The following is a 26210-nucleotide window of genomic DNA, read 5'->3' as shown; positions in this document are numbered from 1 at the left end:
TTGGTGGATTCACACCCAAACCTTTCTCAACTTCATGATCCGATATTGAAGCAACCAATGAAAGCGCATATATTGGCATAAGCTACACAGACAATGTACTGGGGCAATTCTAAGTCTTTTTAATTCAGTCTTTTATTTAAAATCAAGCACCTAGCCATGCAGTCTGATGAACTTTTGATAAAGTATGTGTCTTGGAGCTCACTGAATTTTAGTGTGGTACTATAATAGGACGCCCCTGTTGCAACAAGTCCTTTTGTGTAATTTCTTCCCTCCTATGTATTCCACAATCAAGTAGTATTGATGTTTTTTCAAAAGTTGCCCTCCATTTTGATGTGATACGAGTGGTTGCTAGTGGTTGCTAGAGAAATTTGTGTATTCTCTAACTGGTTGGCAGTGGTTCCTGGAGGTTTCTGGCTCCCTATTGGGGTTGCAACAAAACTGCTGCACCTATGAGCCCAGCAGTAGTAAAACTTCAAAAAGTGTGAACTAAACCGGATATGGAGTAGGCAACCATTGAAGCACCTAATTGAAGAACCTAAAACCTGTGCTGGAACTTCATGTTATGGGTTTCCATGGCCAAGCAGCTCCTTTAGGGGGTCTAGTACTTTTGTCCATATAGTGTATGACTGAATGTTATTGTTTCTCTGCTGGTATTTTTGCTTTGTGGATGTCTGCTAAAGTACTTATACATGAGTAAATATGAAGCTACATTCTGTTAGCTTAGCATAGTACAAAGACTGACAGCAATGCTAAATAGCTAGCATTTAAAGTTAGCATCTCTAAAGCGCTCTAGAAATACATTATTTTCCTAATAATTGTTAAAATAATTGTTAAAAAAAAAGGATTTTGCATTCAGATATGTGCCTGCAGTATATTCCAGGAGGTTTGTGGCTTAGTGAGCTAGAGGATAAGCTAAGTTAATATGCTAGTCAATATGCTGCTGAGATTAGTGTCACAGTAAACATGCATACATGAGGGTGGTATTGATTTTCCTACTGAAATGTTATTTGTTCTCTAACCCTGGGTAGTGAACAACATTCAGTAGCAGAGGCTATAGCAGTCTGCAGTAAAAACTCTCAATGTAGCTGAGACCAGACAGGAATTTTCTACACTAAAGACTACCACAGCCAGATTTACTGTAGCACTGCAGGAAAATACCTGACTGACAGGTTAAGGAGGGGGAAAAAAGTGCAGTCCAGAGGACAGATTAATCCATATCTGAGAAAAGTTTTGGTACAGTGCATTGATAAGAAGCTTATCCCCGTTGTTTGTGCAAGTAAAGGCACATCTGCAAAGCGTATTGATTAAGAGACTCATCTCACTCTCATTTGTTCCAACTCTAGTGGACAGTTTCAGTGCACAGCGACACTAGAGACAATTATCACTCCATCACTGCTTTATCGCTGTCACCACACAGCTACTTTGTATGCATGTCAATATTGCAGTTTTTTTCCCCATTTCTCCATATCTCAGCAGTCCACCTCTTATGCAAATAAATGCATAATGCTAGCAGTAAAACTGTTCCAAACCTGTAATTGTCTCAGTAAGGTCTCGAAGAGGAAATATAATTTTTGCATAATAGAGTCAAATTCCTGTTCTATTGTTATAGTAATAACTCTGTAGTATAAAGAGGATTCAAAATTGTTCCCAGGAAGTAAAAATCCTTCTGTACTTGAAAATACAGTCTTTATTTGCTAAAGCGTATGCTACAAGATAGGAAAGTCATTCAAACATGTTGAAAAATGAGCAACAAGGAAAGCAAAGCGAAAGATAAATAAGCCAGTGAAATGGAAGGGCACAGAGACAGTGTGAGAAGGATGAGGTCGGAGCCACAACATGTGAAGTTGCAAACTCATTTATTATATTTCAACATTTATCTCTGTGAGAGAGAGAGCCGAGTTATCAGAAGGCCTAAATTGAAAGACATTCAAGCGTGCAGTATAGTCAGCAGGAGGAACGCTGATGACCGGACCTGCAAAAGCTCTCACTGTTCCACAGTAGCATCCTGCTCTGCATGGAAAGCCGTCTGCACGCACGCACACACCCAGACACGCACACACCTGTACTCATATGCACCCACAGATAGACTTTCTCAAACATTAAAATGCAAAAGCAATTAAACACAAGCCACAACTGTGCCTAAGAAGTGCCAACCTGACAGCGGGACTTTGATTATTTTAATTAGAGCAATATGGCTGACTCATCCATGAATATAACTAAAGAAAAAGGTGGCTCATTCGCCTGCTTTAACTGCGTTTAAAGAGTGTGACTATGCTTTATGCTTGGCTATGAAAGGACGAAGCACTTATGCAAATGTGTTTAGAGAGACAAACTGTGCTGGTGAGCTACTTTTGTATTATGTCTTTTATTTAATAGCTCTAACTTACTCTAATTGTAAATGTATGTGATTTAAATGTGTTTAATAAGCTGACTCCTGCAGGAGCTGGGAATTGCATTAATCTGCATGCTAAATGAGTTTGTTTGAATCCAAAACTTGTCTGGCTCAGGGAGTTTTGCTCTTGTAAGGGATTAGAACAGGGCATTAATACTAAGATCCATGAAAAGCAAAACAATGTAATATTCCTTTCTGCTTCTAAAAAAATGCTGCATGTGGGCAAGATAATTACCATAGTACCATTTTACATGCCTCACAAAATGAATGTACTCCAGAGTATGTACCCACCAGTTTCCCTGCAGAGAATGTGTTTATTATCCTCAGTGACTGGTATTTGTAGATTGTTTGTGCCTCTAATATGATTTTGTTTGAGCTCTTTGTATGTGAACATGCCAGACAGAGGAGAAGAATATGGAGACAAACACAGAGACAAATAAGCAGAGAGGGACTAAAGCGAGAAGGGGGAGGACAAAGAGTATTTGTTGATCACCATAGCTTAAAGCTACAATCAAAGGCAGTTTGTTTACCGAGGATAACAATCACGTTGGACTGCAATTTTTCTGAGACTTAAAAACCACCTTTCATTATACGAGCCCTTGAAAGCTTAATGGTCTTTCTGCTTCTTCCCTGAAGAGACGTCCAATGGCTAGACATAAAAGGTATAGAAGCAGAAGAGTATGGTGAAGAGCTCTTGCGGTGAAAATGCACAGCTAAAGATTTGAGACACCCGTTGTCTGCGATTGCATCAGTCTGGATAAATGTACAAAGTGTTTCCTACCACTTGTCCTGCTTGAATGTGTCATTTTTATGTCACATGTATCAAAATCCTTGAGTAGATCAACAATGACCAGACCTAAATCCTGCTAGCTGAAGCCCCTTATTATCCTACAGTTAGCAGTACTATCGTGTGTCGACTAATAGCACTAGGATTTCAATGTAATATTGAGGTCAGCAGTTTGTAAGGTCACAAACGTTAGCAGTGTTACGTAATGGAAGTGCGTAGGCAATTTTCCATATGTACATGTGTGATGTAGTAGCAACAGGAGCACTGAGGTGTAGGACATGTCCAATTATCCTAATGAAAATACAGCATATTATAAATATTTATAATGCTGAGCTGCATCCATCAAATCTTCATTAAAAGCATAATTAAAATTCTGGACATTCAGGATAAATGTTAATTTGGAACTGAAAAGTTTTAAATTATAGAGGAAATTCTGCAAATTTGGAAGAGAAGATAGTCCTAATATCTATCCTTTAGGAATGCCTACAGTTATTTACCTGAAGCATCAAAGCCCACAGAAATCAGTTAATTTAATAGCATTTTTTGATCAGCCACATCAAAAGCCTTGATTATATCAACAATGAGCAGATCTAAATCCTTATTATCTTACAGTTAGCAGTGCTATTATGTGTTGACTAATGACTCCAAGATAGATTTTCAGGAGTCAATAGTTTGTGAGGTCACAAAAGTCACCAGTATTATGTAAAGGAAGCACATGAGCCATTTTCCATATGCGAATGCATGATGCAGTAGTAACAGAAGCACTGAGGCGCAGGATGCATGTAATTATCCTGAGCTGTGCAAACTGTATATCCGAGTTTGTGGCAGGTATGAGTGAAATTTTGCAAACTGAAGGAGAACAATTTTGTGATGCTTGAGTGTTTCCTGTGTGACATTACAGCTGACATGCTAATGTTCAGCATCTTAGTTTAGTGTGTTAGCACACAAGAGTTTGCTGAACACCACTGAATTTGCTAAAGTTTACAGCAATCCATCAAATAGAATTGAAATTTTTCAGCGTCACACAAACTGAAGTGGTGGGCTGAGTGACAGATGGATCAACGCTGCCGTCCATAAAAACACAATATAGGAAGCATTATGTTTTTCCGTTTGAATTTATGCAACATTTTCTCAGTTCAAGCTTAAAATATCATTGTAAATACATTACACTGTATGACGAATTGATTAAAACTCCTCTCTTAAGCAAAGCTCAAATCCATCCATTCATCCATTTTCTTTACTCCTTATCCAGCTAGGGTTGTGGAGGAGCTGGAGCCAATCCCAGATAACACCCTGGACAGACTGCCAGTCCATCTCATGGCTAACAAAGAGACTCTGAGAACCATTCACACTCATATCAAGTAAAATCACCAATTATCCATGCAGACATAACTTTGGACAGTAGGATGAACACAGAGCACCTAAAGAAAGCTCAAACATACACATAACATATAAACTCTACAAAAAAAACCCACAGGTTCAAAACCAGAAACAGCTTGCTGTGAAGCTACGGTGACAAACACTTGACCACCGTGTCTCCAAAAGCTTTGCATGTTTTACAGGACATTAGGTCTGAAACGCAAATGAAAAAGTGCAAAATTTTAAGCAGAGCTCTTAAATCCTTTTTTTTTAAACAAAACATGCTGTACTATATCTCAGCCCTCTGTCGTCTGCCTTCTGCACCCTGTTAGTAGCAGGTGGTAGTAAATCTGCAGAGTACTAAATGAATGAGTTGGTGTTTTTTGCAGGTTTCATGGTAGTGAATTATTTTGTGTGGGCAGGTCCCACAAACTCGAACCTTACGGGACACGCCTGGGTTTTTTGTGGAGGTGAAGTGACGGGACTTTACTGCTGCATGTTGTCTGTCACGGACAAGAGGATTACGTTCCTGAAGATATGATGGGATTTTGAAGGGAGGGATTGATAGCTGGTGCAGTTCCTTGTGCAAGCAGTTGCTTTGCTTTAGCTTTCAGGAGCAGCTTCTCCTACTGTACATGTAGAGAAACGATCGGCGAGCAGTGAGACTCAATGAAAACACAAACTGCTCTGTAACTCTACTTTTTGAATATCTGATAACTTCCAGATTAGTTTATATCATGATTTTAAATAATGATGAGAAATCCTCATTCTAACCAGAATGTGACACTGAGGCCGATTTCTATGTTTTTTGAGGGGGATATAAACTCTGCAAGAAAAACATTTTTTAATGTCACTAGTACGTGTCAATGCTGCAGTAGCGTCTGGTCTGTGATTTTCAGAATTCGAATGCCTCTTCTTGTTATTGTATTATAAAATGAAGGGAAATTGCGGTGTTGCTTCTGCAGGTAATCATTGAAAAATAAATAACACACAGTATAAAAAAATAAACCATTCACACAATGAAACAACAAAGTAATTTGCACAGTAAACCAAGCTCTTTCAGCAGAAGATAATATATAATTATCAAAATAAGGGAGTCAAGAATTAAATAGAAGGTGTCACAGTGCATCATTGTAATCCTGATTGATTTAGGACAGTAATTGCCCTTGAATAAAAACTGCTCTTTAATCTTTTTGCTCTTGTTTGGATGGGCCTGTGGCATCTACCAGAGGGCAACAGGACAAACAACATATGTCCAGGGTAACAACTGTCTCTAGTGATTTTACAGCTTTTGAGCGCTATCTTGCTTTTGCAATCTCTTCCAAAAAGGGAAGAGCACAACCAATGATCTTTTGTGCAGTGTTTATTACGCTCTTATCATTTTTATCTGCTGCAGATAAATCAGTACACCAGGATGCTTTCTGGGGTGAATGATAGAAGACCACCAGCAGTTTCTCTTCTGCACAATTCTTCTTCAGCAACCTCAGGAAGTGAGGGCGCTCCAGAGCCTTCTTCACTGCAGCTGTAGTGTTAGCAGACCAGGCAAGGTTGTCAGAAATGAAGGTTATTTAAAATCATAGGACCCTTTCTACAGAGTCTCCACTGATGATCAGCGGGTGAGGGGCTCTGGTCTTCTTTAAGTCTATGATGATTTCTTTTGTCTTCAGACTGTCAGATTGTGTGCCGCGCACCAGATGACCAGTTCTTGTAGGCAGACTCATCTCCCCCTGATATGACTCCCACCAGTGTGATGTCATTAGCAAACTTAGTAATTGTGTTAATGGGCTGGGTGGATGTGCAGTCCTACAGAAGCGCACAGCCCTGTGGAGAGCCAGGGTGGAAGAGTTATATGGTTGCTTTGGGGCCCTAAGATATACATGTGTGCCAAGTTTGATTTCTCGGCTCCTGATTGTGTAGGGGGGAGTTTGTAAGCAAACAGAGTTCATGGATCATAAGATTTTAGTCCATTTTCCTGGGATATCAAGATATTGCTTAATTTTCCTACATGTTTATTCATTGAGATCAGCAGGGAGCAAGTTGGTCTTAAAAAAACTAAACTAAAATAATTAACTGTTTGGAGAAATGTTAGACATTTAGAGCAACTGTTCTCAAACTGGTGCTTTTCAAAACAGCTTTACTCCAAATCAATCCTTGATATTTTGCTGGAAACCTGCTGAGCCTCATTTTCTACTGTGGAATGACTTCAAGCATTCAACCACAATGCCTCAAAATAAAAGAAATACTGACATCATTTTTATGACTGTCATTGTTTGATACCATGCCAAGGAGAAGATGTTTCTTTCAGCATTTCTTGTAATGTTTCATTTATCAAGAATCTTCTTCTTCTACTGTCGTACTTCTGCATTGCACAAGAAAAATATTTAGCCACACATTGGCCTCATAGAGCAACATGTGTTGATGTTTCCTAAAGAACCTGCCTGGCATCTTATGTCATGGTTGCAACAGGACAAGCATCGTATTAAAATATCTTCTGTGGAGTTCATTAAAATACCATCTGCTGCTAAAAAACTGCAGTTATTCACGATGGAGTGGGATAGTTCTCCAGAGAACTGTAAAACAACTAAAAAAAAGAAAAGGATTCAGTAATCTGGCAACAGCAGTATTAGACAATGTATGATTATGCATGCTGATGGGCTTTTAGTTACGATCCCTGGGAACATGTTCTAACCAAAACAGTCAAACAATAAGTGGAGCATCCAGGCAGAGCGGAGCAGCCAGCAGCACACACTAACAAATGTATAGATGTGAAACTGTAGCAGAACGTAAGAGGATTCAGAGCAGAAGTCGAGGAGAGCCAATCGTCCTCATGAATACTAACAAGACCGGAATAGAGCAGAATAGCACAGTAAGAACATGATTCATTATGTAAACAGCACAATCAAACCAACTGCTTCCATTTTAGTAATAGGCTTATTGGAACATATCGAAATTGGGTTTTCATTATGAGCATTTATGTTTGACATTTCTGATCCTATTTCCTGCTTTTACACTTCACCGTGCTCCCGCAGTTAATCTTTCCATTTAAATGTTTGAGCTTGTTTATGAATCTAACACATCCTCTTTTTCCCAGGAAGCAATGATATGCAGCAGAGAAGTGTTAATATACGAGCAATATGGTAAACTTAGAGTAAATCATGTGGATTAGAGCTAAGTAAAGCATAATATACAGTACCATGCGTCCAGGGCAAAAAATAAATTTAAATAAGGCAAATATGAGAGACCCAAGGAGAACCTCCACATACTCAATCCTTCAGGTCTTCCTTTAAGTTTCACTATAAGGTGGGAGTTATACCATATGTGCAGGCTTTACCTGCTGGCTGTCATGCACTAAATGTACTGGCTAAACATGACGTCTCTTTTGCGCTCATCTTTACTTGATGAAACAGAGTAATAGCAATAGCTACAAAAGTGAAAATACAGGAGCTGGAAATAGAAGCTGGTTTATTTTGCATTACCGGAAAGAAGAACATTAAAAGAAACTTTCCTCAACCAACACGAAAATGCTCTTAAGAAACCATTTAGTCTAATAGCCAAATGCTTTTCCTGTTGCTCATTAACATTCTATTTCCAGAATAAGTGACTCAGCAATATGATTTTTTGCTTTTTGTTTGTTCTGCAATGAAATTTCCCAAACAAAATGCAGACTGACCAAACAAATCTCAGGCTGAACATTTACCAACTGAAAATGTTGGGACACTGTGCAAAATGTAAATTAAAAACAGAATGCAAGAAACCTGTATTTCATTCAAAACATAGAAAACATATCTATCTATAATATTTAAAATGTGACACTTTACTGTCTCAGAAAAGTTGGGACAGGAGAAATGAAAGGCTGGAAACAGTTTCAGAAAATCCAGAGGAATCACTGTGTGCAAGGGACAAAGCTGAAAATGAATATTGGATGCTTGTGATCTTCAGGCCCTCAGGTGGCACAGCATTAAAAACAGTCAGGATTCTGTCATTCCAGAAATGCACAAATGCAGGTTAAAGGTCTAACATCTAAAGAAGACACCGGCTCATCTAAAAAGTACTGAGGCAAATTTGAAAACTGTTCTGTGGTTAGACAGATCAAATCTCAAATTCATTTTGGAATGACATAAACATAATTTCTGAGGACTGGTACCATTCAGCTTGTTATCAGCACTCTGTTAAAAAGCCTGGAAAGCCTTGCATAATAAATTAAGCTTGTACTCTTTTCAAATTGACATTTTACACAGAGTCCCAACTTTTTTTGAATTGGATTTGTACATTTTGCACGTAGATAATTTGAAAACACATTAACGAGTCGTGATCATTACTTGTACAAGCAGCTGTTAAATAGTAAGCTTACCATCCTTAAAATTTGGTGCACATGTAGTATACGTTTAAAATAATAGAAACAAAAAGGCATAAGTTACACTTGTTCAAGTCTATATAAATATAAAAAATAACTTTTCACCAATTTTCTAGGTAATAAAACTAGAAATATTCTTATATTTCTTTTTTTATTTACTGATTTCCACTTAGCTGAAAAGTCTGGCCTTGAGTTATGCACCACTTGAGCATCTTAAATATTTTGCCTTCATAGAATAACTAGAGTTAGCGCTCCAAGGCAGTAAGCTGAAGTCAGTTGCATCTATGAAACCATTACAGAAAACCCAGTATCGTCTTACTGTAGCTATGATTTAATGTGGGACTTTTGATGTGGTGCAGGGCGCCAGGCAGGGAAAAGCTGGGTCACTCTGTGTGGATGAATGAGGCACTTGTAATACTGGGTAACTGAATCCTGACTACCAGTGCTGAGGTCTGGTCATCCATGACGCCCAGCCTCTCCTGAGCCTGGTTTGCATTGTAGGATTATAGCCAAAGAGCCTCTCAGTTTAATTGCATTACTCCAGATTACATGACCAGATTACACGATTGTAGGCAGCAAACGCTGAGTGCTGCATGGTTTACACGATTATCATCAGACAGAGGACGGTTTGTTATTTAAATGATGTAATCTCATGTATTATTTTGGGGTCTGTGGATCAATTGTATTATTTCTTTTTTTGACAACTCCTAAAATCAAAGAAAATAATTAAGGAAAAAAAATGTCTCATTTAATCTTATATACAGGAAAATGCTGTGTAATTTTATTTTAAATGAAGAGCTGGTGCTCTGGATAAACATATAATAAAATCAATTAAAAATAAATAAAACAATTAACAGTATCTTCTAGCTAATAATCATGCACATACAACAGATACAAACAACAGTGTCCGCTTTCAAGATTTGTTCTGTGCTCTAGTGTTTGGCCTGTTTGTCCTGTTGGCCTTAAAAAGACAATGACATGGGTCATTTTAGCCCTTTGCTCATTTTTAGTAATATGATTACATTATAATATACCAAGTATAATTCATCTTTTGTGGATATAATGGAAATTTGATGGATATAAATGAGATTAAACTGTTTTTATAAATTGGTGTTTGTGCATGAATGCTAAAACCGGTCATTTTAGCCAGTTGCTAGGTGGTTACTAGGCAACCTGGTGACATTATAATATCTGATATAGATTAAAAAAACATCTATATCAGGATGTACCTATGTGCCCAGTTTGGTTGCTCAACTAATGATTGTGTAGAAGGAGATGGCAGACAAAGGAACCTTAGGAGATTTTGATGTATTATAGTAATATATCTTTAATTTCCACAGCATTTGTTCACTAAATGCCTCATTCCAATCTATTTCTTTCTAGGCTTTTTCATAGTTTAAAACAGACCAGCTAAAGTTGCATTAGTAAAAGCAAAGAAACAAAAAGGGGTTTTGGTTTACTGTTGTTTTTGTTTTTTAAAGGTGTCTGAAGCAGCTCTGGGCTAGATGCCCACTTGGCCGGAGTCCTCAGAGCAATTGCTTCTGGCAGGGAATCAGATAGAAAGGAGAGTCATTTATATTTCTTGCATCACCTCACAAGCTGTGGAGGCAGGGAGCATTTAAATCTTGACTAAGGTCAACAGGGAACTCACTGGCTTTGATAACAAGTATCCGATCTTTGATTCCACACACTTGTCACCGCTACAGAAATTCTGCCTCTAATGAAGGGTTTTTAAGAAGGTTAAAGTAAACATGACAACGGGGACGACAGTGAATAAGTGTGTTTAAGAGGCTGTGTTGACATGTTGGAAAGGTTGAGAAAAACAAAACAATAGGCGTACCAATGCCGCCACACGTCACATTAATGTCACCCCTCGTGCCTGCTTCTGCTGTTTCCGATGAATTATTCATGTTTCAGTTCTGTGAAGGCTACTCCGGCACTACAAGGAAACTCACCTAAGGAGTAATACGAGATAATGGACTAATGGATCAGCTTTCTTTTCTGCAAAAGAGTCAAAACAGAATAAGCTTGATGGAAGCCTCGAAAAATCTCCAGGAACTTTAAGCTTCCTTTGTTTCGCAGAGAAAGACACCAGGAGGACACGAATCTGTCTCTGCGCTCCTGCATTAGTAAGCCAATCCCAGACACTTATCCACATCAGCCAGACACAAACAACCCCTCAAAGACAGGGCTGCAGAGAGTACAAACACTGTCTGTCACTCAAGAGGAGACTGACAGAGGGAAAGAGGCCCTTTCATATCGCCCAAACTCCCTCTGAAATTGAGGTGAACACCTTTGATCTGCAGAAAGATGCGAGTAGTGATCCGGATCTGCTTTTGTGACGGTGCTTGGGGTTTCCATAGAAACATGCGCACCCCAAACAAGGCGGACTAAAACATCCTGAACCGCATCAGCAGATGGCTTGTAGAAAGGCTGAAAGATGACGAAGTCTCACTCTGGCATGTATCATTTCATCTGTCGGAGGCCATATTTTCATCTCAAAATATCCACAGCAAAAGCGAATTCTACCTCCTTTACAGACCAAAATAGCATTTGTTTCACCGGATGAGAGATTACCATGTGTGTCTATTAATGTGATGGGGTTTGAGAGGAACACAGAAACGAATGTGTCTGTCTCGTGGCATTTGAAAACCAATCTGATCCGACACGCCATGTCAGGAAATTTAAATCTACGCTGTCACTTTATCCCTGCGCCGAGGTTCACCTAATCATCAACTGTCTCGGGCCTGGTTTAAAATCTCTTCGGCGCTCGGCTTCACTGTGGTCAGGTTTTGTGTACTCATTAATCTTTTTTGTTTCCCTGGTGTTTCTGTTGTGGGGAGAAATGTGGGGAGAAATGAATACCACTGAAACTGCAGCTGTTACAAAAAAAAAGCAATCCAAGGACTTTGAAGTCTAGCCCACACCAGTACACAAGACCAAACACTGAAATAGATGAAAAGGTAAATGCCCTGTATTTGTATAGCACTTTTACTAGTCCCTAAGGACCCCAAAGTGCTTTACACATCCAGTCATCCACCCATTCACACACTGGTGATGGCAAGCTACATTGTAGCCACAGCCACCCTGGGGCACACTGACAGAGGCGAGGCTGCCGGACACTGGCGCCACCAGATCCTCCAACCACCACCAGTAGGCAACGGGTGAAGTGTCTTGCCTAAGGAATCTCTCCACAAAGAAAGAGATGAAAGCTGTCGTTTCCTCCGACACGTTCAGGTAATAACAGTGTCTTTGTGTCCAAACACAAACGAGATCTTGATAACCCTACTGCAGCCAGTAGGAGTCAAAATGGCTGAATAGAAACAACATAAACCACAGATTCATTTCAGTATGGGGCTACCCTTTTGCTGCAGTCACTGGACTTTTATTGGTCCCCTTCTTATATCCCGTGTATGTCAATATTTTATTCGCTTATTAGGTAGCAGATCAGAACTGGTCAATTTTCTCAACGGCAGCTGAGCCAAGCCTCAGCTCCTGGATAATGAATCCAGACTTGTGATCTATTTTACTTACTGGGTTTGGGCCCATATTACATCTTTAATCCTTCTCAAGTCAATAATGAATTTTTAAAAAAAAAAGCTCAAACACCCATATGAGTAAGAAAAACTGCTTTGCTGCAATCAGCTGTGATTTTTGGCTCATAGCTTCAGTTACATTTCTCCAAACATGTTGCTAGGCTTTCTTTTGAAACCACCGTCACTGGGAAAATATTATGCTTCTCCGAGACCAGGAGAATTAGAAGTGGGAAAGATAAACCGGGCTGAATAACATATATTGCATTGCTGAGTATAAAAAGGTTTCCATAAATTAAAATTAGAAATATAAACATCATAGTCTAAAACATCTAAACACAAAGTAGTTGTTGGATGGATGGACGGAGTTGGGCTGCACAGTGGTCCAGTGAGTTGCACTGTTGCCTCACAGCAAGCAGGTCCTGGGTTTGAATCCACCTGCCTATTGGGGCTTCTCTGTGCACTTTGTTCCCATGATGCATTGAGCATTTCTTCTTCAGTCACCTTTCTCACTCGCTATGTGTTAATAGACCTCTCTGCACTGAATCATACTTGTTATTGATCTCTTCCACAGCATGTCTTTATCCTGTCTTCCTTCTCTCACCCCATCCGGGGCCCCGCCCCTTCCTGAGCCTGGTTCTGCTGAAGGTTTTCTTCCTGTTAAAAGCAAGTTTTTCCTTCCCACTTTTGCCAAAGTGCTTGCTCATAAGGGGTCATATAATTGTTGGGTTTTTCTCTGTATGTATTATTGTAGGTCTACTTTATAATACAAATCTCCTCGATGCGACTGTTGTTGTGATTTGCCGCTGTATAAAAAAATTGAATTGAATTGAATTGCATGCTTTTACTGTACATGGGTTTTCTGTTTTTTTCCGACATACTAGAGACATGAATGTTATGTCAATTCTTCTTTTTCTTCCAGCTTCTCCCTTTAGGAGCCACCACAGCAAATCGTCTGCCTCCATCTCATCCCATCGCCAGCATCCTCTTGTGTCCAACCAACCCACTGCATGTCCTCTGTCACGACATCCATGAATTTCCTCTGTTGTTTTCCTCTTCTTGTCCTGCCTGGCAGCTTCATTGTCAACATCTTTTGTCAAATACATCGTTTATCTGTCCCCTGCACATGTCCAAACCATTTCAGCCATGCCTTTTTAACTTTGTCTCCAAATTGCCCAACCTGAGTTCTCTTTGTGATAGACTCATTTCTAATCTTGTCCATTCTGGTGCCACATATCCAGCACCGTCTCAAACCCTCTAGCTCCTGAGCTATAGCCACCCCTGTTTAATGGCTGAAACAGGCAACTATAAATTTTAAGCTCATCAAGTCTAAGAGCATATAAATATATACTGTGGTGGTGTTTCTGTTTGTCTGTTTATCGACAACTCACAAAAATATTCCTGATAAAATATTGGTCAGATTTTAATGATACCGTGCTGTAACTGTGACAGAGTGTGAGCCAGATAAGCTACTGCATCACGGATGCTCTGGTTTAAAATGCAGTAGTTGTTGAGATGTTTTATCCTGGACCAGAATGTCCAGCTAGTCTGGATAAAACTTTAACAACTCTGAGATGATTAAGTAGACAGAAATGAAAGCAATTCTAGTGATATAAATTGGTGTGAGTTTTTTTTTTTTAATTATGAGTATTTTTAAAGAGGTGTATGACTGCCTGGAATTTATGGCACAATTTGTTTTGCATGCTGTAAGTTCCATAACAATAATGGAACTTACAGTTCTCTGGTCTGAAATACCATCCTGGCCAAAACGGACCTATAAGCTATGCTCTCAAAGGCCTTAAAAATCTGTACAAACACACAGTGGGGTTTTTTCAAAGTCATTTCTGAGTTCACACTGATGCATAAAGCAAAGCTGAGCTGGTTCGCTGCTCTCTGCAGCCAGAGTGCACACCCTCAGTTGAACTGCTCATCCTCAAGTCTGTACCATAGCAGCAGTTCACCCCGGCAGCGCTCTGACCGCTGCTGAGGTTGTCAGTAGCTCTGACTTTGACTGAAACTCCAGGATGACATAGCTGTCTGTTTGATTGTGGCTGTGGCCGTGGATCCATGTTGGTTGTCACAATCCTGGCTATGACACATGTATGCAATAAATTTACATGGTTTAGCACGCTGCCGAACTTCAAGCACTATCCTTCAGCCAGCACTGCCAGAAAGAGCAGCTGCAGCTTTGATCACAGCCAGTGGCTAGATATTGTGACAGCTCAGCCTTTTAAAATGAGAAATGAGCAATAAATGCAGTATCACATCATCTCTCCTCTCTGTAATGCCAAGCGTTTCTCTCAACTGTTCATATGGTTCAGAGGAAATGCAAAAGTTATTGCAAGGTGATGCAAAAATAGTCCTGAAAAAATCTCCCAGCGTCGACCTTTAAGTTTCATAAAACATTTGAGAATTTGTGCTACCCTGCACTGTTTGTGCAGAGTTACAGACGTTGTGAGGAATTGTTCTGTTTGTGTACTTCCTCTGAACGGATTCGCTGTCCGAGGGTGAAGAGAGGACTTTAAATGAACAGAGTGTTGTTTCTGTACATTCGTTTTTTAAATTATGATGGGCACTGTCTCTTCTGCCACGTCATCATCAGGCCACTATTGTTGCCCTGCTGACTCTACCAAAGCACCTAATGCAGTGCAATGTTCCACGACATCAATTCGCAGCTTCCACACCCATTGAAATGCATTTGATTAGTCACCCCAGTACAGCAACGATCACATAAATAATTCATCTGTGCAAATGACAAATGAGGCAATCAATTCCGGGACAGCATTCAAAGAGAAACTATTCAAATCCCCTCTAAATTAATTTTCTGCCTTTTAGTGGCCGTTGACTTGAAATCTTAATGTTGAATTTACCAGACGATGTTTTCAGCCCAACTTTCCCAGACAAACGAAACCATTTGGTGTCAGAAAACATGCGCAAAAGATCTGCATAAAACAGAAAACGTCAAGGTTTCGTGACTGACAGTAAGCCTTGGAGAGTCCTTTATTCTTCCAGTTCAACAGTAAAGTCTCTGCAGAGCACTGGCAGCACTAAATACTGGACATCAGAGCACGCGGGCCTGCCTGAACTCAGCAGCAGGCACTTAAAACACATGAGACCAGACGTTAAAAGAGATAGGCTGGACTAATTTCATATTCAGTCTGAAAGTGGAAAGACTGTGCTCCATGAATGCAAACTCCTCTTGATGAGCAGAGCTTTTCTACATGGGATGAGATCACACTTGACTCTGACCTCTGAGGCTCAGAGAACAAAGAAATGTGATGCATAATTTGGCCAATATTATTTTGTACATAAATTGTAACCCGAGTGATAACAGAGAGACTCCAAACTCAGTCCTGCTGCTCGGATCAAGTACATTAAATACAGAAACTGGGGCTGGATAGCCTCAATTCATTATCAGATCCAGTGGTTGAAGGAAGAAGTTTGGGAGAACTGCAGAGAATTAGACAAGACAAGGGTTAACTGCATTTTGCAGTAGATCGCTTGTAGCTCAACTGGATTTATATTTGCATAGTAATACAAGTAGTTTCATTACTTTTTAGTGGGTGAAACTACAAACAACTTTGGGCTTAACTGTTTGCTAAGCCACATTAACAGTGACCTCTGAATCACTCAAGGCACTCCAGCGTTGGATCCATGAATAAAGCCAAAGATAACATGTTTTCACAGGTATAAAACAGCATTTTTGCAACAGCTATTACCTGAAATATTGGCATATATTTAGCATGCTGTGCATTGTGTCCTTAAAAAAATCTTAAGGAAATAAGACAAGGGAAGGAGAGAAGGAGTAGCAGGCCTAAGAAAAAACCTACAGCTGATGAAAAGCATATGAAAGTCATGTCCTCGAGAAACTGATAATCCAGCAAAGATCTGACATCTTGGGATTGTCTTGACAGAGAACAAAAGAAAAGGCGGCCAACATCCAAAGAAGAGCCTTCAAGTAGGCTGGAGAACTATTACTACATATTATACTATATACTATACTGATTTTTCAAGTTTGTTAGAATTGTGCTTTATATACTGTATTTCTATGGATGTTTGTAAGTATTGCTGCACGTATTTTCCTAGTTAAATATAAAGAAATGGGAGGTGGCTCAAGACTAATGCACAAAAAGTTTGGGCTTGGTAGCCTTTATCTTTAATTAGCTACAGCTGCACTTGTGTTGAGTTTTGCATGTTCTCTCCTGACACTGTGGCTTCCTCACACAGTCCAAAGACATGCTTGTTTAGATTAACTGGTGGTTCTAAATTTGCCAAAGGTTCAAAAGTGAGAATGAATGGCTGCATGTCTCTCTGTGTTGGCTCTATATGACAGACTGGTGATCATGCCCTATGACAGCTGCGACAGGCTACAGCTCCCCAGCGACTGTGAACTGGGTGTGTGGTTAAGAAAATGGATGTGTGGCAACTGCTGAAACACATCTGTTGCATTAACTGGTGAAGCAGAGCTATGACAGAGTGTGAATGAGAACTCTGCCACTGAAATGTTTTTTCCCTCCTAATTAACAAAAAGGTGCTTTAGAAAAAGTACGAGTTGTTGAGCTTCATCAGCTTCAAATCCAGATATTTCACAAGCCTCAACAGAGACGCATAAATCTATTAATGCTGCCTAGTGTACTGTAACACTATATTTTACCACAAACAGACAACAATGCAACAATGTGTTTTTCCTAAGATTTGAGTTGTCTGTGTCATCTTTTTGGTTTGTTTCTTCATTTTTTGCTCTTTATTCCAGATTTTTCTGGAGCTGTGTCACCCAGCAGTCACATTTTTTCAGCTGTCAGCATCTCCTCGATACTTTTTAGGGGTCTTGCATTGTGGAGTAGAATTGTCATTTGACAGAATATTTTGAAATAAAACATAGTGAGTATATAATATCTATTTCGAGGCATGGCTTGAGCTCCAACCTTTAAATAAACAAACATACTGCCGTAGCAACTGCCAGCATCCCCTGGTGATATTTTTTTGTCCTCTTGAAGGTTCAGAGTAACAGGCCTCCAGCTGACAGGGGCCTCCATTTGACACTCCACTGAAGAAAAACAAAAAAAAAACAGGGAACATGTAAAGGCTGTGGGTGTAGCGTCTGACTAACAAGGCCAAAAGGCAGAGAAATCTGTCATGATGACTGGTGTCTGAGTGCCCCACTTAACATTGAACTACCGGCAAACTTTTTTTTTCCAAGTACAACTTCTTGGAGAGATAATCGGTACTCCATCCACAGGTGAGTTTCCTACTCATCCATCACCTCCCAGTCATATATTCCTGAGTTTAAAAAAAGAACAGACTGCAGGCTAACAATCTTTCACTCCAGCTTGCATACCACCGAGCTGAGGCGAAAGCAATGGCCTTTTACTGAATTACCTTCCATTTAATCAATGACACTATGTCTGAGAAAATATCTCCAGGAGAATGGCAGGGGGACTCCTTATCCATCCTGCAGTGGCACTAATAGATAACACAAATCCATCACTGTGTCAAGATTTATCAGAATGTAAAAGGTATATAAATAAAAGGCTGAATGGAAGCAGCATTGTATGGATGAATTATCTCTGAAGCAGAGCAGAGAGAGGATGAAACTTTTAAAAGGAAATTATGCCACATCGCATATTTCGCTTTAGCCTAAAGACTTAGTGCAACTCTAAAGAAGAAGAAGCCAAAAAAGAGGATTAAGAAGAAAAAAACACTCCCTGGTTCGACTGTACATTGTTCACAGCATTGCTGAGGTTGGCAAAGTTTTCACAGCGTTGGCCTGGTTGTGCTAAGGGCAAGGGCGAGGATGAAAAGGCTCTGCAGTCACCCTGAACGGATTTCACACTAACATGTCAGAAACAGAGGCGCGTATGCACGTATGCAGGTATGAAAGAGTGCGAGGAAAAATTTTATTAATCTAAACCTGCAAACTAAAGTGAAATCTTTGAAATATTTTTGTTTTAAACAGAGAGGTCATGAATGTTTAATTTCTATATATAAAACTAATGATAAATCCTCAGTTGAGGAAACGTTAATTTATTTATTGGATGCTATAAAATTTGTAAAGGTTAATACTATAATTCTCTGCCTAGATTTAAAAAATAAAAAAACTTCTACAAGAAGCTGAAAGATATTAAAAGTTCTGACATCATAACTTTAACAATTGTCACGTGACCAAGTATTGGTGCTTCTGACTCTGTAATTATATTATTTGACTATTGTCGTTCATAGTTTTGGTTTTCTATTCTTTTCCTGTATCCCACGTTTCATGTCTACTCACCCTTGTTCCCCACCTATGTTCCCCAGGTCTCCCCAGTTGCTGTGTTATGCTTGTATGTCCTGAGTCTGAGTTTCAGTCTGTTTGTTTCCTGTTTTATTTTGATAGTCCTTATCCAACGTCAGTGTATCTAGTTTTGCCTGCCCTCGTCTCATTATGTCTGATTTGTCCCAGCTGTGTTTCGACCTGTTCCCCGTCTGCTCATATTCCTGCCTGTGTATTATAGTTCTCAGTCTTCCCCTGCTTGTTGTCGTGTCGTACACCCTCTCCGTAATGTGTTTTCTCCTCTCGTGTTCCTGAGAATATTTTAGCTCCCAGTCCTGGTTTGTTTCTTTGCTCGAGTTTCTTAGTCTCCAGCTTCCAGTGCCCAGTTTAGTTTCGAGTTTTGCGATTGAGGTTTTGGTTTGTTTTGTAAAAGTCTATTTCCTATAAAGAGTTTTTCCCAGCAATAAAGCTGCGCTTGAAGTGTGACTTTCAGTTTCTGAGTCCTACGTTTGGGTCCTTCATCTTGGCTGCCACACAGCACTCGACATGACAAGAATGTCCTGTTGACAGTTTCCTTGAAACTTTGTTTTTGAGGTCAGATGTTTGAAATGGTAAGGATTATACAGGAGTAGTTTAGAGTATGAGAGCGGTTTTGTATAGATACAGAAAAAATATTTAATTTTCTTCCACAAACTATGATATTTTAAGAATGTTAATTTCTGAAAAACAGCTCAGCAACACCCTGAAATCGTTCTGGTGAACACATAATAAAAAATTGGAAAGGGTGCTTAATTTTGATGCTTAGTTTTCTGTTATTATGAAGGAAATTCTATTGCCAATGTTTTATGGATATTAATATTCTGACTCCGGCCACTTTGATATGGTACTCCTTGCTAATACCAGGCTGTACCTCCTTTTACCATCAAAACCACCCTAAATCTTCATAGCATAGAGTTAGCAGTATGCTGGACACATTCCTCAGAGATTGTACCTCGCAAAGTGTATCTATGGGTATGACAATAATAAAAACTTTATTCATTCAGCCATTCATCTGTCTGCCCTGTGGAACCTGAAATCCTGCTGAACCTCACCACACTGAGCAGGTAAACATCCGCATGAGACTGTTTTGGTTTGTGAAAAGAAAAGTGACTCACTGTTACCTGTAACCAGTTATCTGTCCCAGCAGTGTTATCTTTCCACAGCACTGAAGAATAATTGTAGTTTCTTTTGATAACTTTGATCGGACAGGTGTCCACTAAGGATGTGTTTGACTTTAAGAGAAGAAGGAGGTTGTACCTGAGCATCCATGAGCAAGTGTCTCATCAGAGTCATAGACTTCCTCAAGGTATCCCTCTCTCCCGGCATGAAGGCCTCATCCTCATCAGTCAGGCTACAAGGTCGAGTGACCATGAACTGAGCAATCTGGTCATTCAGGCTGTTCAAAGACTGGACGGCTGCAAAAGAAGTTTAAAACAAATGTTGAAAATTCATACCACATGAAAACATTACAAACATTTTTTCAACTCCTCTCATGTAGGTCAAGAATCTCCTGAGTGTCTCGACAAGCTTGTTTGCATGCTCTCTCTCTCTAGTGGGATTTTCTGGATCAGACGTGTGTGATCTGAGACACTTCCTTCATCTATACGGCCATGGCTCTACTGTTCTCTTCAGAATAATCCCTCTTTTGGAGTAAAGGGGCATCATTAGGCTAAATCCATAACCAAGACAGAGACTCACATAGAGCCCATTACATAATCCATTCACCAGGGTTTTGTCGATTAGAAACAATGGCAATACAGCGGTTGCTTCACAGAGCTCTTTGGTCAGACCCTGTGGGTGGTAATAAAGAAAAGTATGATGAACACTGACGTTTCACTGAGACGGCCGTGTAAATTTAAGGCCAGCTGAGTGATAGATTACTTTTTCAGATGAACACTAATGGGAACCATTGCTGTACAAGACTTCCTCCTCAGACTGTTATTAAGCAGTTATTTATGTATCTGTTGTTTATATTTTACAGACTCATACTCCACAATTGTAGCCATTTCTATGCTCCTCAGATGATGATGATGATGGAGTCGTTTTATGTCTTGTCCTGTCTAGTCTTGTCTTTGTGTTAAGTCTGCGTTTTGTTTTGTTTTTTTATGTGTTCTGTTTGTTTGGTTCCTGTTTAATTTTGACATTCTCCGATCTTGTGTGCGCTATGGTCAGTTTTGCCTAGTAAGTTCCTCGGCCTTGCCTTCTCTATGTTTGTTGCATTTTGTAAAGCTGTTTTCAGTTTATTCCTCATTTTTCCGAGTCATTTTGGGTCCAACTAATTTCTGTCAGACAGCCAACCTTGAAAGAAACACCCTTAAACCATGTTTTGAGTGTTGATGTTGCATTGTTTGTCCACCAGAGGGACCCTGCAAATTTCCTGTTGGCAGCAAGTGTTTGGAACAAGACAAACAACAACCAGCTGATCTCAACAGAACAAGCAGCTGTATACAAAAAATATTTTTTGTGATAAATGAGATCATTTTTAACATGTATTGTTATATTATATCAGTAAGTACTGACTCATAAATAAAAGCACAAAACAAATGTTAACCTGTTTATCCTTCATGTGTCTGAAAAAAAATAATTGTCCAACATATTTTTAAATCACAAATATTGGTAATGAAAAACTCTATACGGGCTGGGCAGTGCTTAGAGGAATATGACTGTTAATCTGTCTGATCAACTTAATCTTGTACATTAAATTTATGAATATCAGGAAAAAGGAAAATGGTAAGCTTTGATTAACTAAAATCATCATTTAGCTCTATTTCTTGATTACCTACTACATGGTCAAAGACTACATCATTTTCTTCCTGTTTTTTCTTATGCTTCTCACCGTTCTTCAGTGAACCGGTTCAGTTCTGGTATTTGACTTTGACTGACAAAAAAGCTGCCAGAAATTCTGATTTACATTTTATGACATTTTATCAACAAGACAATTAATCACTTGATTGCATGATAATCAAAATAATCACTACTTTCAGGCCTAATTGTAATTTTCTGTCAGTGAATAATCAACTAATGAGTTTTTACACACTGCGTAGTAATGTGAAACCATCGGGACTCCGAGTCGAGCATCGCTTTCTCTCTCATCCACACACCACTGAGCAGGCTAAGAGGTCAATCTGGGCAAGACTGACAGAGCGACTGATGACAGTCAAGGTCGACTTTTCAACAGAACTATCAAAGATTTATAGCCACACCTTGCAGCCTTCTCTTGAACCGTGGAAGCATAGCAAAGAGAGGCATGTTTACGAGCACACAGCAACCCTGCAGGCGACGTGGCGTACATCAAATGAGAGCGGGATGTGTGGGTGCAGGGGAGAAATAAAATGTTTATGGCAGAGGTTGATGACTGGATTCTAATTTCACATTCAACATTTACCAGGTGTACCTCTCTGCCCCAAAGATGGCCAAACACGCTGGGTAATGGCATGCTGCTGCTGAAAATGACACGCTGTCAAAATGGGATACGAACACACCCGCTTCCCCTCTCTACTCCACTTTCAATTTTTATTCAGCACATTCTAGCGCACACTGTGATAGATGATGGAGAAGACAGGTGGTTTTCTACGTTACTTTGATGAGACTGAATACGTCAACATACCACATTTATTTGAAATGCCACAGGTTTTGGCCAAAGGCATAAAGAAACAGAAATATATTAACACAAAACCCCACCAAGAAATATTGAATTTGAGATTTGTTCAGCCATTTGTAATAACTTATTGCCTCTCCCTTGTGAAATTACAAACGGCTGAATCTCATCTCCAGGCTGCTGACACCCTTGATCAATGCTTCTGACAGTGTTTCAGCTCTGATATGTACCTCTGAAAGTCTCTAACACTTTCACCTTTAATATTCTTATTGAAGCAAACCAGACAAGGCAGCAGCATATACACACGAGCGCACCCCAGTCCTCTGCCAAGAATATGTAAGCGAGTCAATGCCAAGCCCTGTTTTCACATTGCTGATTGGATTCAATAGCAAGTGTAAGTATTCAGCATGGCGAGGCGAAGCCGAGCGTTTGTGACTATTTAAATAATGCAAAAAAGATGTCTGAAGAGGAATCTTAATGATGAAAAAAAAATCTGATTTTATTGAGAAATGTCCATTTCTATTAACAGTCTGGGCTCAAAGAACACATTTTTGTCCTTGTTTAGCACTTTTCCACTTATCTTTGTAGGTAAATTAAAAGAAATGTTGGGAAGCTCTGTCAAATCTAAATAAAAATAAAATGAGATGATTTGCAAATCTCATAAAACCATTTGAAATTCACACCAGATCATAGAAAACACGTCAAATGTTTAAATGGAGAAAATGTACAATACAGGAGGAAAATGGAACAGGGCCATGTTTACCAGTCTGTAGCATCTCATCTTCTCTTAACAACAGTCTGTTAACATCTGTGAACTGAGGAGAGCAGCTGTTGGACTTTGGGGAGAGTAATGTTGTCCCATTATTCTTCATTTCACAATAGGCCAAATGTTTTCAGGTGGTTACGGGACTGGAATGCAGGCAGACCAGTTCAGCATCTAGACTGTGTTATTTCAACAACACAATGTTGCTGAAATATGCAAGACCTTTCCTGTAATGGAGACCAGGGGTTCCATCACCTCATTTGCATTGTTAGTAATTAATTGATTGGGAATTTAAAAAAAAAAGTATAATAAAGAAAACACACATTAGTTCTTATGAATTCTTTATTAGGTTTATTTAATGTAGGATTAAATTGACAGCTTGTAAAGGTGGAGAGACAAGGGGACTGGCCATCCTACCTGTCAGAAAAGAGCCAAAGTTAGAGCTGCTTACATTTAATTATTGGTCAGTAACCTAAGCCTCTTGCAGGATGTGGAGCAAAAGAATGAAAGCAGCTCAATTACCTGCTTTAGAGCTCCTGGAGCAGACCAGTGTGCCAGGTTAGGGGAGTATGGTTAAGAAGGGTTTTAATTTAGATAGTAACATGCGCCTTCTTTAGTAAAGTGCCAGTCCATGGATATATTTTATTCCAGTCTCGCGTCATATTATTGGAAGTAACCTATAACTGCCGGCCAAAACTGACATTTCCCAAAAAGAGACCTGGATGGCAGCATGTGTTTCTCTGAAACCTGTATTTTCCTTTCAGTATTGACAGTTCCTTTCCAGATGTGTAGGGTGCAGTTTTGGCAATTTTATTCATTAACATTGTACTTCTTATCATCAGGAGACATGCAGTCTTTTGATGTGAGAGCTAATAACAAGCTGTGTCCTCTCTAGTCTGGCGGACACAGGGTCCAAGTTTTCCAGACCTCCTTCTTCCTAGCGGTTTATATCCCGCGATGCAGGGTCCACTATTTTGCATGCCTTCCTCCACTTCTTCCTACCCAGGGCATCTTCTGGTGTAACATTCGCAGCCTTCATATCATCTTTGATTCGGTCCATCCAGCGCTTTTTTGGTCTTCCTCGTGGCCTGTTTCCACCCAGATCTAATCGCTGGGCTGTCTTTGCAATGGAGTTCTTATCGCTACAGACAACATCGGTCAAGTCGTGTGAGACCCAGAGGCCACCTCAGCATCTTCATCTCCGTGGTGTGAAGGGCTTGTTCGTGTTTGGTCTTCGCTGGTCAGCACTCTGACCCATAGAGTGCCACTGGGCGCACAATCGACTTAAGATAGATTGGCATTCTCTTGTCGCATAAGACTCCACTGACCTGACGCCACTTCATCCATGCTGTGTTGACACAAAGTCTGGCATCTGGTAGTTTCGCAGTCCGAGGTGACAAAGGACCCGAGGTACTTGAATTGGGCAACTTTAGTCAGCGGCTTGCCGTTGATAGTGATGGTACTGTCGGTCTGGGGGCCGCATTCAAGGTACTCAGTCTTCTTGATGTTCAAGTGCATGCCGCTTTCGGAGAGCCGGTCTTTCCACGCTTGTGTTTGGGTTTGCAGGGTTAGGCAGTTTTCTGTTTCTGATAGGCACACATCATCTGCATACAGGAGGCTCCATGGATGTGGTGATTGCAGATCAGCTATCGCGGTGTCCATACAGAGGGTGAACAGCAGGGGCGAGAGGGCCGAGCCCTGGTGGATGCCAACGGGAAGACTGGTGATGTTCCTACTGAACATCGAAGTCCATTTCACATAAGCTTCCAGGGCACCATGAGTTCGTAGTGATCGCCAAATGAGCTTGTGGGGGACCCAATCGAATGCCTTTTCCAGATCCTGTAATTATTTACTTTTCCAGCCTTTTGCTGGGAAGTGTTGCTGCCATCAAATTCCAAATTTTTTTTCCATGAAATAGAAAAATATCTTAGTTTAAACATTTGATATGTCTTCTAGTTTCCATTATGGATCTGTTTTAATTACATTTTACACAGTGTCCTAACTTAAAGGTTGTAATATCAAAAATATTGGGCAAAATTCTATTATTTTCCCAAATATTAATTGCTGTTTATTTTATTAATCCCAATTTTTTCCCTGTTTCTTCTCATTTTTTCATATTTTTTGGTTTATTTTTATTTTTTAATTTCGATTTTCTTAAATGTCTTCTGTTTCCACATGCAGATGATATGCTGTCATTTAATAAATGTCATAAGATTAACATTTTGCCTATAGGGTGAGAAAAATCGAGTGCAAAGATTGATCACACATGCCTTTCTCCAACTCCACCAGTGATAGGGGCCCACAGAGGTAATGAGCTATATCACGCAGGTCCACATCAGCATTTTGCTTGTTTGTCTGCAATGATATGTAAATAAGTGAAGGCACTATTTAAAAAAAAACAAAACAGAAAAATCATGTGTGAAACACAGTCTTTCATTTCTTCCCTGGTGTATTTTATGGTTAAAAACTTTACGAAACACTTTGGAAAACTCAGTGCATTTGCATGATTGGGTTATTTATTTCTGATTGAAAAATATTCAGATACAATCATTTAAATCAGAAGGATATTGTATATTTTGCGACGCACACTCTCACATGCAGGTGGCCCAGCGCTGCTGGTGACTGTGAGATGTGGACAGCTCATTACAATCTTTGTAGCCACCCACGGGAGCAAAAACAACATCAACAATGAACTCTAATGAGGCATGTTGGTGTTTTGTCAGCCGCTACAGTCTTTGTGAAAGGAGAATATAATATGCATATGAAAAAAAAAGAAACAGTCATAAAATGATGTCCCCACTCTGGGGAAAAAGAGTGGGGACATCACAAAATATGAAAAGAGAGTTTCTATAATGCAGATATCTACAGGAAAATGTATTCAAATGAGTTCAGTCAGCTGTCCCACCAGGAACAGTGATGAAAAAATATGAAAACAACCCTTTTGCTTCTGCTTGCTTTGGAGACCACTGGTTACCAGTCAGGCAGCCTCTGCCAAGACAATTTGAGGAAGCTCCAAAAAATGTCACATTTCGATCCCAAAAGGCCGAAATCAGATGAAAGGAAGTCTGTAGGAATCCAAGTCAATCCCAAGTGAGCGCGCTCAGCTGCGATTCAATTACACCAATGCCAGATAAA

General features: G+C 39.8%; 1 protein-coding gene across 1 annotated transcript in view; it reads right to left on the bottom strand.

Moving 5' to 3' along the window:
* kaznb (kazrin, periplakin interacting protein b) overlaps positions 1-26210 on the bottom strand; it is a 139973-nt gene that overhangs the window by 87946 nt on the left and 25817 nt on the right. The window contains exon 2 of the mRNA XM_085456980.1: positions 19972-20129. Within this exon, the coding sequence (XP_085313106.1) occupies positions 19972-20129 (158 nt within the window). The remainder of the gene's footprint in view (positions 1-19971; positions 20130-26210) is intronic.

The sequence above is a fragment of the Copadichromis virginalis genome, linkage group LG5 (assembly GCF_057382275.1).
Source record: "Copadichromis virginalis isolate Kocher_CV1m ecotype Utaka linkage group LG5, C_Virginalis_male_GT1.1, whole genome shotgun sequence".
Taxonomy (NCBI): Eukaryota; Metazoa; Chordata; class Actinopteri; order Cichliformes; family Cichlidae; genus Copadichromis; species Copadichromis virginalis.
This window is presented reverse-complemented; position numbering and strand designations above follow the sequence as displayed.